Source organism: Oryzias melastigma, linkage group LG5 (assembly GCF_002922805.2).
Source record: "Oryzias melastigma strain HK-1 linkage group LG5, ASM292280v2, whole genome shotgun sequence".
In the NCBI taxonomy this organism is placed as follows: domain Eukaryota; kingdom Metazoa; phylum Chordata; class Actinopteri; order Beloniformes; family Adrianichthyidae; genus Oryzias; species Oryzias melastigma.
In genome coordinates, this window is record NC_050516.1 from 16,251,177 (window position 1) to 16,262,694 (window position 11,518).

Consider the following 11,518-nt stretch of genomic DNA (forward strand, 5'->3'; position numbering starts at 1 on the left):
ACTTTTAAATATTTAATGACACATTTATTTATTTATTTAATGGTGTATATATTTATTTCATTCTGGCTCTTTCGAGACTCCATACATCCCAGCACACAACGATAAATGATCAATCCATCATTACAGTCCAATGTATGTAAACACATCAAATTTAGCAAAGACATGTGACCATGCACTGTGGTATAATGCTTTAATAATGTTCTGTTTGTATTATTTTGATGTGGAAAAACAACAGTGGGCTGAACTTTATGAAACTAAAATGTCAATGGATTTGTCATTAATTCTTGTTTATTTTGTACATATATTTAATTTACACTTGATTATGGATGGATGGATGGATGGAAAACTTCCCCTGCACTGTTTAGAATCAGGTATTTATCTCTGAGTCACACTGGTTGTTTTTTTGTTAAAGATGTCTGATTGATTTTAGGTAAATGAATCGGCTCGTTCATAATGAACTAATGTTTACTACAAACCGTATCATCAACCACTAGTTACGATATGAATCGTATTGTTAAAATGAATTGTTACATCCCTAATCACTGCACAAGGATGTTCAACTAACAGAGTGCCAGCAGTTTTTTTTTTTTACTCCTTAACGTGTGAAAGATGTGAGCGTTCAGCTCTAACCGGGGATGTAGCTGCTAATGTCCCTTCTTTTTATCCTCAACTGGCCTGTTGTTAGTCACTAGAAAAGAACTTTGAATAGAACCCACACAGAACACTTCTACTGTCAACAACTATGAGCACGAGTCCAGTTCAACAAGCTGTTGAAGTAAAAATGACAGGACCTTTTCATCAAGTTGTGATCTTACATAATCAAAATATTTGTCTCAATCACTTTAAAATCTGCTTTTCATAATAGATCTGTGTATTTAAGAGCATAATTATAACATGTATTTCTATTGGAGCTGATCGTTTTAAAAATATGCTAAAACAAGTGTGGGCACCCCTGTTTTAAAGGTAATGATTAGTCCTCAAATATATAGAGGAAACCACCTGCTGCAGTTAAGACGAGCAGTTTCAGTATTTCACGTTAACTTATAAAAACAAGAAACAGACTTAGACGGTTGTGCAAACTCCATGTAGCAAGAGTGAAAAAGTGTGAAAACCTCGAACAGCTGAAGTAACACCTTCCCACCTCTATACAGAGTACTCACGTTGCTTTGAACTTTGAAGTCAGACAGTGAAGCCATGAGCTCATCCAGCTCTCGTGTTGCAGAGGACGCAGACATTCGGGCTTGCTGCTGTGCCAGAGTGTCTTCCGGTGCGTTTGTTTTATCCGACACTGATAATGCAGGGGGACTAATGGGAAAAACACAAAAATGTAAAGGTTCCTTTACTATTTTCGTAATTAAATGAAAACATTTCTTTGTAGTACCAGTTTTGCTTATATATAGAGTACTCTTACACTGGCATGGGCACAGAGCTTTCCAGCTCATCCAGAAGGCTCTCCACGCTGGGCCTCACAGCCTCTGCTCCTCGAGCTGCCGCGCCCCGTTTGGGCTTCTCCAAAGTTGGTGGTGGGACTTTTCCTGCGCTAGAGACTCCATTCTCCTGGATGTGGTGGATGAATCCGCTTGCAGGAAGAGGTGGTGCTGCTTCTATAAAACCAAAAAAGTAGTATTGCAGAGAAAAGAAAAATATACTTCCAAGCTCCCTTACAAAGGTTGATCAGACTCAACTCAAAATAATAGAAAAGAAAAAACAGAAGCAGATGTGATGTAAACTGTGTAACACCACAAAAAAGCAGAAGAGTCAAATTCAGACATTGACGTCTATTTTCTTCTGGGGAACTTGACAGGGGGATCTCACGAATGGTGGAATAACCCTAAGTACCTTCTATAGGAAAGGTGGGGGCGCTCTGCTGGACAGCGTTGAGCTCCAGCAGCAGGCGGTCCAGCTCAGATAGGTTGCTGCCCAAAGAGGAATTCATGGCAGGAACTGGCGATGACTCACTATTCTTCTGCTTGTTAGGGAAGCTGCACCAAGAAAGAAACAACAATGAGGTATACTGCTTAAATGAGCAGTATGTAGTAGAGGTATAAGAAATATCGATTCACTGAAATATCGCGATACTTTATTTGGCAATACTTATATCGATTTAAAACACTGTCAAGGTGATATTTAAGCAATTATTTAAAAGCAAACATGTATTTCAGTCTTACTTTTTTCCCCACTTAAATGTTTCTTAAATTACCAAAATAAAAGCACCATGAATTTGCTTGGGTGAAAGCAACTTGTTTATGAGATACAGTTGCAGTGCTTAATGTTCTGATCATCAAATAACATGTATTTTACAACATTACTTTTGTGAAAAAGTTATTAATATTTAGATAATTATTGAGTTTTAATCTAAAAGAATACTAATATATTGTCTTGTACTGTCTTGGGGTATATCAGGATACGTATCATATGAGATGTGTATTGCGATATGTATTATATCGTCAGACTCTAGTCAATACACACCCTTATTGTTTAGTAAACCTATAAATGGGTAAAGTTAGAAAAAAAACTCCATTAGGTAGATAGTTTCACGCTTTTAATATTTTTCTTTGACAGATAACAGTTGTGTCAAGGTCATTGTGCAATGCACTCATACTTTACAAGCCTGTACAGATCAGCCCAACCATCCGTACCTGTAGACGTGCTCCTCCTCACCCACAGGTTGACTTGGGCTGCTACCTTCTCCAGACCAGGGGCTTCTCTGAACGGCACAAGCAATTCAGACGACTCATCAAAAAAAGCGACCAATAGTCATTTCTGCTGGGAAATATTAAGTGTCCATGCAGTCACCTCTGTCTCATCTAGTCCATTGAGGAATTGCTCAGCATGATCTTGGGGCGAGGAGGAAACGTCTCTGTGGTCTGGATCTCTGACTGGGATGGAGTAGGCGCTTTCTTCAGACAGGAAAACCGGCCGCTTTGAAATGTGAGAAGTGGTGGACTCCAGGTCAGCCAACAAAGCATCTAAGAGAAAAAGTTTCTGTTAATAATCTGCTTTTATCTTGTTAAATCACACAGGATCATTTGAAAGTTTGGGGCAGCTTGGCTTAAGCATCCATGCATGCACTGGTTGACATGTTTGATAAGAAAAACATGTCAACATGTCACCTAGCAATAGCTGCTGGGATAGGGTCCAGCAACCAGAAAAAATGGACTCGGCAGGTTCAGAAGGTGGATGTACGATAGAACCTCCCCCAAAAAACGGCCTCCATCACAACACATAAACAGTCTGGAGAACTCATCTTTGTATTTTTATTGATACATTAGTGTAAAGAAAACAAGAGCGGTCATACACTGGTGTTTCTTTACATTAAGATGATGCATCAGTGTGTGTGTTCAGTTTGCTAATAAAGAATTAAATCCCAACCAAAGAACTCTCAAGACACAAAAAAAATCAATGTAAGGCACTTCAAACCAACAAAAGTCAAATAATTGATAAGAACAGAAGAAAATGATAAGAATTGTAAAGCAAATTTATTTATTTTTTGTCAACAATCAGGTCATTCTATAGCTGTTAGTGGGGTCAAACAGCCACTCACATATTACCTGGACATACCATGGACATTATGGGAATAAATGAATGACTTCATTACTCAAGCACTACAAATACACACTTCCTTCTGCTCATTCAACTCATTTAACTGCTTCAATATCTACTGTTTGTTTAATGTCTATTGGACGAAGGTGAAGCTCGTTACACATTTTCAGTGCGGCCTCTGAAGTCATAAACATATATTATTATTTTAAACTACCAACATTCTCTCTGAGTAATTCCTGAAATCCACATAGTCTCATGGCATAAAGTCTATTCAGTGTCATTAAACAATAACTATGATCAGAGTTATTCATCTCTTCAAGCCGATTAATTATTCCATGATCTCATAAGTCATACTCGACGAATCCAGACCCTCCAAACTTACAGCTAATGCTTTTATTTTGTATGATTTATAAAACAAAGGTCGCGTCACTTTCTTTTAAGCCACGCCAGATAATGACTAAAAACTTCACAGGAGTGAAGACATGTCACAGCCCCTCCTTTAGTTACTCAACAACTGCTGGACGTGTTTGAATCTACAAGCTGCGGTCCTTTCTGAGCCCGCACTCATGTTTACCATCTACACTTTGACAGCAAGGGGGTCATTTAGCATTTAAGAGAGACGTAAGCCAGGAAACAACTACTAATTTAGCCGTCCTAACAAGCAGGTGGAAGGACACATAACATTATAGCAAATGTAATAAAAAAAAATAACCTCAGGCTGTATTAAGTGAGACTTATTTTAGCACCGGAGCAGATTTGGCTTCTCTAGCAGAATTTGACAACTCCTAAAAATATGAACATTATCACGACAAGAAATACTAAAGGATCATAAAGTTACTGTAAACTGCTGCTGTACTAGAACAAATTACGAACACAAAACGGCATAAAATCAGCTGAACGGTACTGCTGTCTACACAACATTTACGCTTAAAAAAGCAGGAAAGTTCAGATTTTTCCAGGTAGAGATCAAGTAAATATTAAAGCAAAATAATTTGTTTTTAAGAAAAAGGAGTAAATTAAAAGTTCCCAACAGTATTAGAGACGAGGCATACCTTAGAGAAAGAGAACAGTCCATCCAGGAGATAAGCTAACGCTGAGAAAGCAGTAGTAAGGGGAAGAAAGCGACCGAAACAGTGTACTCCAGGCAGGAACTGCCTTTCCTTACTCTACCATCAGCACACCACCACCAGAGAGGGTGGGTGCAGAGAGGGGAAGGAGGGGTTCAAATAAAATGCCAAGGGTCAGAGTTCATCTCTCTGCTGCCACAGTGGGAGGTAATACTTACACAAAGGCGTCAGACCTTTGCGGGCTGCGAGTCCGAGTCACGGCGAAGCAAAAAGCAGAGCTCTTATCTTCACAGGTGAGGCAATGGCTTCACTGAGGCAATAATCAGCTCCTCCTTCAGACTCCTAACACAAGCTCCAACCAGGTTTAATGACTCACTTCCTGCTACTCATGCCTCAGTAGACACTGAATTCCAATATTCATGGGTTACTATAATATAAAAAGAGTTCAATTTCCACCAAAGTGGCTGTGGGTTAACTCCAGCACTATCAGTGTGGCACTAACATGTGTTTCCCAGACAGACAGGAGTCACAGCAGAGCCAGAGCCACTTGGACCGACTTAGCATTAGCATGGTTGACATGGTTAGCATTGCTAGCATGCCAGTTGCCTGGGTTTCACAGCAGAGCCCCTTTCCTGGACACAGACACTCAGGTGCATTCCACAGGGTTCATCTGGGATCCAGCACAGTGCTGTTTACTCTGCTGCAGCCAGATCTCTGCGGGTCCTCAACTCCTGCTTAGCAGCAGCAAAGAAATAACACAAATAAATAAAAATAAAAGGAAAAACACTATTATTACAGATAGAAGATCGTAGGAGGATCATAGAACATATGCAGACAGGTATGATTAGGAAGAAGATGATTCACTTCCCTATAAGGACAAATATTTCTGGTGACGGCAGGTTGTTATCTACATAATGTTGCAAAAAAGAGATTTTACCACAAAAACTTACAATATCTGTGTCTGGGACTGATGTCATAGCTGCAGCTGGCAGTGACCTCTGTCAACAGATGTTGGACCAGATGGTTTACACAAGAGACAGTAATCAACTTAGCTCTGGAGCTCAACTGAATTTAAGTCTGGTTATGAGGAAGCTGCTGCTCTAAAACATAGTTAGTGCTCAAACATGTGCCTCCGGGCTACATGAAACAGACTAGAGCGCTGGTTTGTGTGTGTGTGTGTGTGTGTGTTTGTGTGTGTGTGTGTAGCCCTTAACTGTGAGGTCTTGGACCGAGATGAAGTCAGATAATCCAAATCAACAGCTCATTTCCCACAAAAGCAGATAAGGTCCTAATGAAGACAGTGGAGTGCAGGGAGGTTCGGGTTCAGGGTTGTTTTTGTCAAACAAAGCAGTGTGGTGGACATGCTCCGACCCATCCTCGAACTACACAAGCAGAGAGGTGTGCCGGGCTCTTCTGCCAAACAAGCATACCATGACGCTGAGACTCCAGAGCAAAGCCAGGGCCTGTTCTCTAGTGACCAAACATGGAACTGCAGGAGAAGGTGGAACACAGGAATGTTCTATCTCAAAGAGTGGATCTTTTGCTAAATGTATGATTGATTAAGCAGAAAAAAAAAACTATTTAACACAGCTTTTAATGTCCTTTCTGTTCAACATTTCCACCAAAATGAATATAACTCTCACACAACTGACACAGAGACCCCCTTTCCTAACTTTTAGAGCCAGTACCTTCAGGAATAAATCAGCTGGCTCTAGAAATGTCCAGAAATGCGAAGTCTAGCTGGGAGTGGTCTACTGAGACAGATCCTCGCAGCCAAATCTTCGAGGACTAAAAATGTGGGTTGACTGAGATTATGGAGACTCCCTTCCTCCCAGATGAATGGTGTGCATTTTAATTACACCAAACTGCTCCTCGTGGGGCTTGTGACAAGAGAGAGTAGGAGATGAAAAGAGAAGGTTGGGTGGCAGAAGAAAGCATGGAAGGGAGAGGGAAGAGTGGAAATCAACGTGTGGGCTGAGAGGGCGAGGCAGCGAAGGACAGAAAGGAAACTGGAGTTTGGAAGAAAGTTGAAGAGTTGAGAATAGAAAAATCACTACATTTCCAGAATTTAATATACATAGGATATACTAACCACCAGACAATCAGACTTTTGGAAGTGAAAAAGTTCAAAACATTTTAAATGCAAAACTCCAAAATCCATCCTGTGAAGCTCGGGCATATCATTCATCAAAATGAGACTCAGAAGGTGACAATAGATTTTTTTTAAACACTAGTTTTGTCTGGATATGAAAAACAATTACCATACCTTGTAATTTAAATTTAACAAAGGTGGCACTTTGAGAAAATTACAACGTTTTGCTTATAAAACAGATTTTTTTTTTTCGGGGAAAAATGACAAAAGAAATAGCTTTAAATAGGAAAATTGGTGAATAGCTTTATGTGTTGGTTCAGTTATCTTCCTACAGCCAGCCAACTCCATAACCCATGTAATTCTGTCAGTTTAGCTCAGCTGGCAGCAGCTAGTTTTAGTCAATCCGTGTCATCAAGTCTAAAGCAAACAACGCAGCGCTTCACAGCCTGCAGGGGGGGTTGTTGAATCGTGTGAGTGGCAGCAGGCTCAGTGCTTCTGGGTGTTTTCCCTCAGGGATAGAATGCACCAAAAGCTTTATCTCTGAAGTTCTTAAATGCCAAAGCATTCACTGATCTGTGAGCCAACGTGGAATTAAGGAGATGAAAAATCGCTGCAAGATGCCATCTGTGCAGCAAGTTTACCTGTGTACTCTGACCTCATTTCTGGATCCCTCTACTCGCGTTTCTTCTCTTCCATTTCTTTGTTGTGTTGCAAGGTGCTCACCGGCTGATAGAAATTCCTAACATGCTGTAGCCTGTTTTCCATGTATGACAGAAAAAGAGGGGAAGGTGAGCACCAGCTGAGCAGTGAACTGATGGAAAAGGAGGGCAAGAAAGATGGAACAGAAATGCAGACATTTTCTAAATGACAGCGGATGAGAATCCCCCCCCAAAACTGGACGCAGTTTCATATTTGCCATTTGCTGAGCTAGAACCTGAAGCGACAGCCTTTCCCGCTCTGCCGTGAGGGATGGCTTTTCACTGCAGCACAAGCCCAGGCCCACAAAGAAAGCACAACTCCCCCTGTCTGCCTGCAACAACAACAAAAAACTAGACCAGCATGGCCTGAGAACCCAGCTACTTTTTTTTTAAATTAAACTTCATAAACAACAGAAAAAGCTGTGATCACTCGAAGCAAAATGAAGCCACATGTACACACACAAGAGTAGGTGAGAACATGCTGTGCAGCAGCCTGGTGATTCACACCAGAAACAGTGGGGCTGCTATAAATACTTTCCCACCCAACTCCAACCACTAGGACAAGACACCTGCAGTACATGATAGATGATCGGACCAGTCAAAGGGAGGGTATTACAGACCACCCAACGGGCCTCCTCGACACGCAACAATCATGCACCTCTATGGTTCTAGAATAGCTTTCCAGGCTAATTCAGTAATGAAGAATGGATGTCTTTACTTGACCTTTTAAAAAATAAACTAAAGAAATGACTTGGCTGTGTTCGGATTGAAACATAAAAGATACGTTGAAAAAAAAAATGTTTCTGGCTTTTTGGTAAAGGAGCATGGCTATTCATATCTTATAACAGGAGTAGATGTATTTGGGCGTATTTCAACCAGAAGATAAACAATGTGAAAAACTATTTAGAGGAATTTTCAACAACCAAAAGGTATTTATCAGGTGCTGTCTAGTTCTCTTAAAACATAAGTGAAATGTTTCTTTTTACAATCCTAAATGCATATATGGCATTTTAACCACAAAAGAAAGAAACATGGACATATGGAGTATATTAGTGTGTTTTTCCTATAGATTCCCTCCAAAGAAAATCCTGTTTTGGGTGTTTTTAACATGTTCTTGAGGCCTTTTTTTCATTATGGAGAATATAGATAAAATATTTCTGGTAAAAAACGGATTTCTGAGTATTTGTATCCTGTGAATCAGGAGCAGACAAAAAAATGCTTGGCTCCATTCTGATACATCCACTTGCAGACAAATAGATTGATGTACGTCTTTGTTGTTCTCATCTGAGCTGGAATCTGGTTCAAAACTGCACAATCGTGTTTGTTGAATCCATAATGTTTGCTCAGGGTAATATGGGGCTGTAAGCTAGCCGGACAGTGTAAACAAAGGGATGAATGGATATCAGCAGAGGCTAATTGTTCCACCCACAACTCAAAAGCAAAGTTGTGATGAACTACTACCACTCTGCAGAAACTATGTCCTAGGAAACAACCCAGGTTTTCAGATTTTTATCTAAAAACGGTATAATAATAAATAAAAGACCTCTGGGAATGCTTTTACAACTGATCAACAATATGCAATTCTAGGCTTTGAGGGCTGCATTCCTGCATGTTTTCCAACATATCCTGTTCTGGCATGATCTAATTGGCTGAACACACCTGAGCCAGGTAACACAGCGGCCCTCGAGGCCTGGAGTTGCCTATCCCTGCAACAGATCAAAATATGGTTGGTGTTGGACTTTAAGGAGTTATCTACTTGCATCCCAGTAGCTTCTTTATTAGTTCAGTTATATTTTTTGTAAGAATTTGCCTTATTTCATGCTAATACCATGTTTATCTGTGTTGAGGTTGTTAAAGAAAAGCGTATTTGAAAAGACTCTACAATCCAGACTGTTTTTATAAAATGCGACGCAAAAACAGATGTGAGACTGACACTCTTCCCACTCCACTTCCTTTAAGAACGCTGCAGTCTCCTTGCAGCATGATGATGAATTCACTTTAGTGCAAATGCACACATGCACAGATAGTGGCAGCGATGATGTGATAAAACACCCATAGCTTAAAAATAAACAAACCAAAGACTGACATTTACAGCATTCCTTTCAGTTCAGTATCAACTATGTTGATTTCAAATCCTTCAAAGAATGTAAGTTCTAAAAGATTACTCCCCACGGCTTAGAAATAACAGCAAGCCTTTCCATTAAACCTATAATCCACATTAATCTAACATTAAAGACTGCTCTTTTGAACATGAAAAAAACTCAGCACAGTTGAGAGGGGAGGATTTCCTCATCGACCGAGCCTGTAATCTAACACTTTGTCCAGAAAGTTCTGAAAGGTACTTGGCACCAAAGGAGAGGACTCATGTGGGGAGGACAGCATTTAACGATTTAAGTGAGTCAAGAAATGGGATTTTAAAATTGATCTATTGAACACCATGATGCCAGCAAAGCTTCTAAGTAGAGAAGATTAAATAGTGACTCTCAGTTCTGTAAAGTTTTATTACTGTACAGAAATTTTACTCATTTTTTCTGTTTTGCAACAATCTCCTGTAAAAATTTAGTCCAAAAAAACAAAATAACTGAGAATAAAGTCTTTATTTTTGCACTATAAAGGCAGTTAAAAAGATGCTAAAAGAAATTCATATATTACTGTTTTGAACAGTGCAAACTCACGTACACCATCTGGTGATTCTCTTAGTTCTGCTTATTTATAGGATATACTTTGTTAAACTTAAAAACTTCTGCAATCTTTACTGCAGATCTTTTTAATCTTTATTAGAAACTTCATTCGAAAGAAAAAAATTACGAACTTAAAAAATACAGATATATATACAAAAGGATTTGATATTTTACAGAACATGACAAACAAATCCCACTCCAATGAAAATTATGTTTTAATGTGTTCTTGTAGCATTTTTCTCATATAGAGAACATATTTAAAGAAGATTAGGTCCAAAATTAATATTTTTGTATTCCTTGTTCAAATTGTTGTGAGGCTGTAATCTGGCTTAAAACTGTACAGCTGGATAGCTGCAATATTGCTTATGATTTTTGTTGTACCGGTAATGTTAGATGTGTGAGGGGCTGTAAGCTAGTGGGAAAGTGTGTAAACAGAGAGCTCTCAGCAACCATTGTGCCAATGGTATTGCCCACAACTTTCTAATTTCTAAGGAACAACTGCCACGCTGCTGAAGCTATGTCCTAGTAGAAACCGATATAGGTTTTGTCTAAAACTGACATAATCATAATTAAAAGACCACTAGGAATACTTTTACAATAGAGAAAAACAGCTCCCTCCTGCTTTCCACGATCTAAAAGTCGGAGGCCTACAAAAGCAGAGAGTCCAATTTGTGTGGGCAACAGTCTTTTTAGGAGTCATATTATACACATCTTTTCTTCTCTGCATTGGACTCAAACTGCAACCAAAAGCAGCTCCAATATTCAAAAAGCCTTGAAAAAACATTCCTTTTGTAAAGCAATGTCATTTTATTTTTACAAAATGAACAGATGGCCACTCCAAAAAAACAAAACAAACAAACAAACAAAAAAAAAGATATGAAAGTATACCAAGTAGTTAAAAAGGGCAATTTTTGAGTATCTTTTTGGTATAAATTGTAGAACAACTTCCCAACAACTTCACAGAATCTACAAGTGTTATCAGTTATGTCTTGATTAGCAAATGTTACTCAAAAATAATGGGTTTGCAAAGTTAAGTCTGCACAAACCACACTTCTGAAGAAACGTAAGCTGCCCAGACCCGATCAAAATAGAAGTACTTATTCATAAGGTATTACACCACCAGAATGGTGAAACCAACTGCTGCATCATCAGCATAAGTACCTCAAAATGAGTGTGAGAACAAGTATTCTGAAGTATTTCACTGCACTACCACCATCTTCTTAACCCACCATAAAATACTTCAGGCATAAACATTTGGGTTCATGAACTTTCTTAGCTCAACTCTTCTTAAAGAAATGATTTGTGTTGTTTTGGGCCACAAGGAACTTTTATGTTGGTTATACTGCATTAAAATTCTAATTTGATCATTAAAAGTTTGACTTTTGTGTTTATTTAAATCACTTGTGTGTTTTTCAGTTTTTTTTTTTACACGCAAAG

At 39.1% G+C, this 11,518-nt stretch overlaps 1 protein-coding gene across 1 annotated transcript in view; it reads right to left on the reverse strand.

The window, feature by feature from the left end:
* pxna (paxillin a) overlaps window positions 1-11,518 on the reverse strand; it is a 28,900-nt gene that overhangs the window by 10,363 nt on the left and 7,019 nt on the right. Inside the window, exons 2-6 of the mRNA XM_024269933.2 lie at window positions 2,797-2,969; window positions 2,640-2,707; window positions 1,840-1,982; window positions 1,412-1,604; window positions 1,161-1,305 (exon numbers count right to left, since the gene is read on the reverse strand). Coding sequence (XP_024125701.1) covers window positions 1,161-1,305; window positions 1,412-1,604; window positions 1,840-1,982; window positions 2,640-2,707; window positions 2,797-2,969 — 722 coding nt within the window. The remainder of the gene's footprint in view (window positions 1-1,160; window positions 1,306-1,411; window positions 1,605-1,839; window positions 1,983-2,639; window positions 2,708-2,796; window positions 2,970-11,518) is intronic.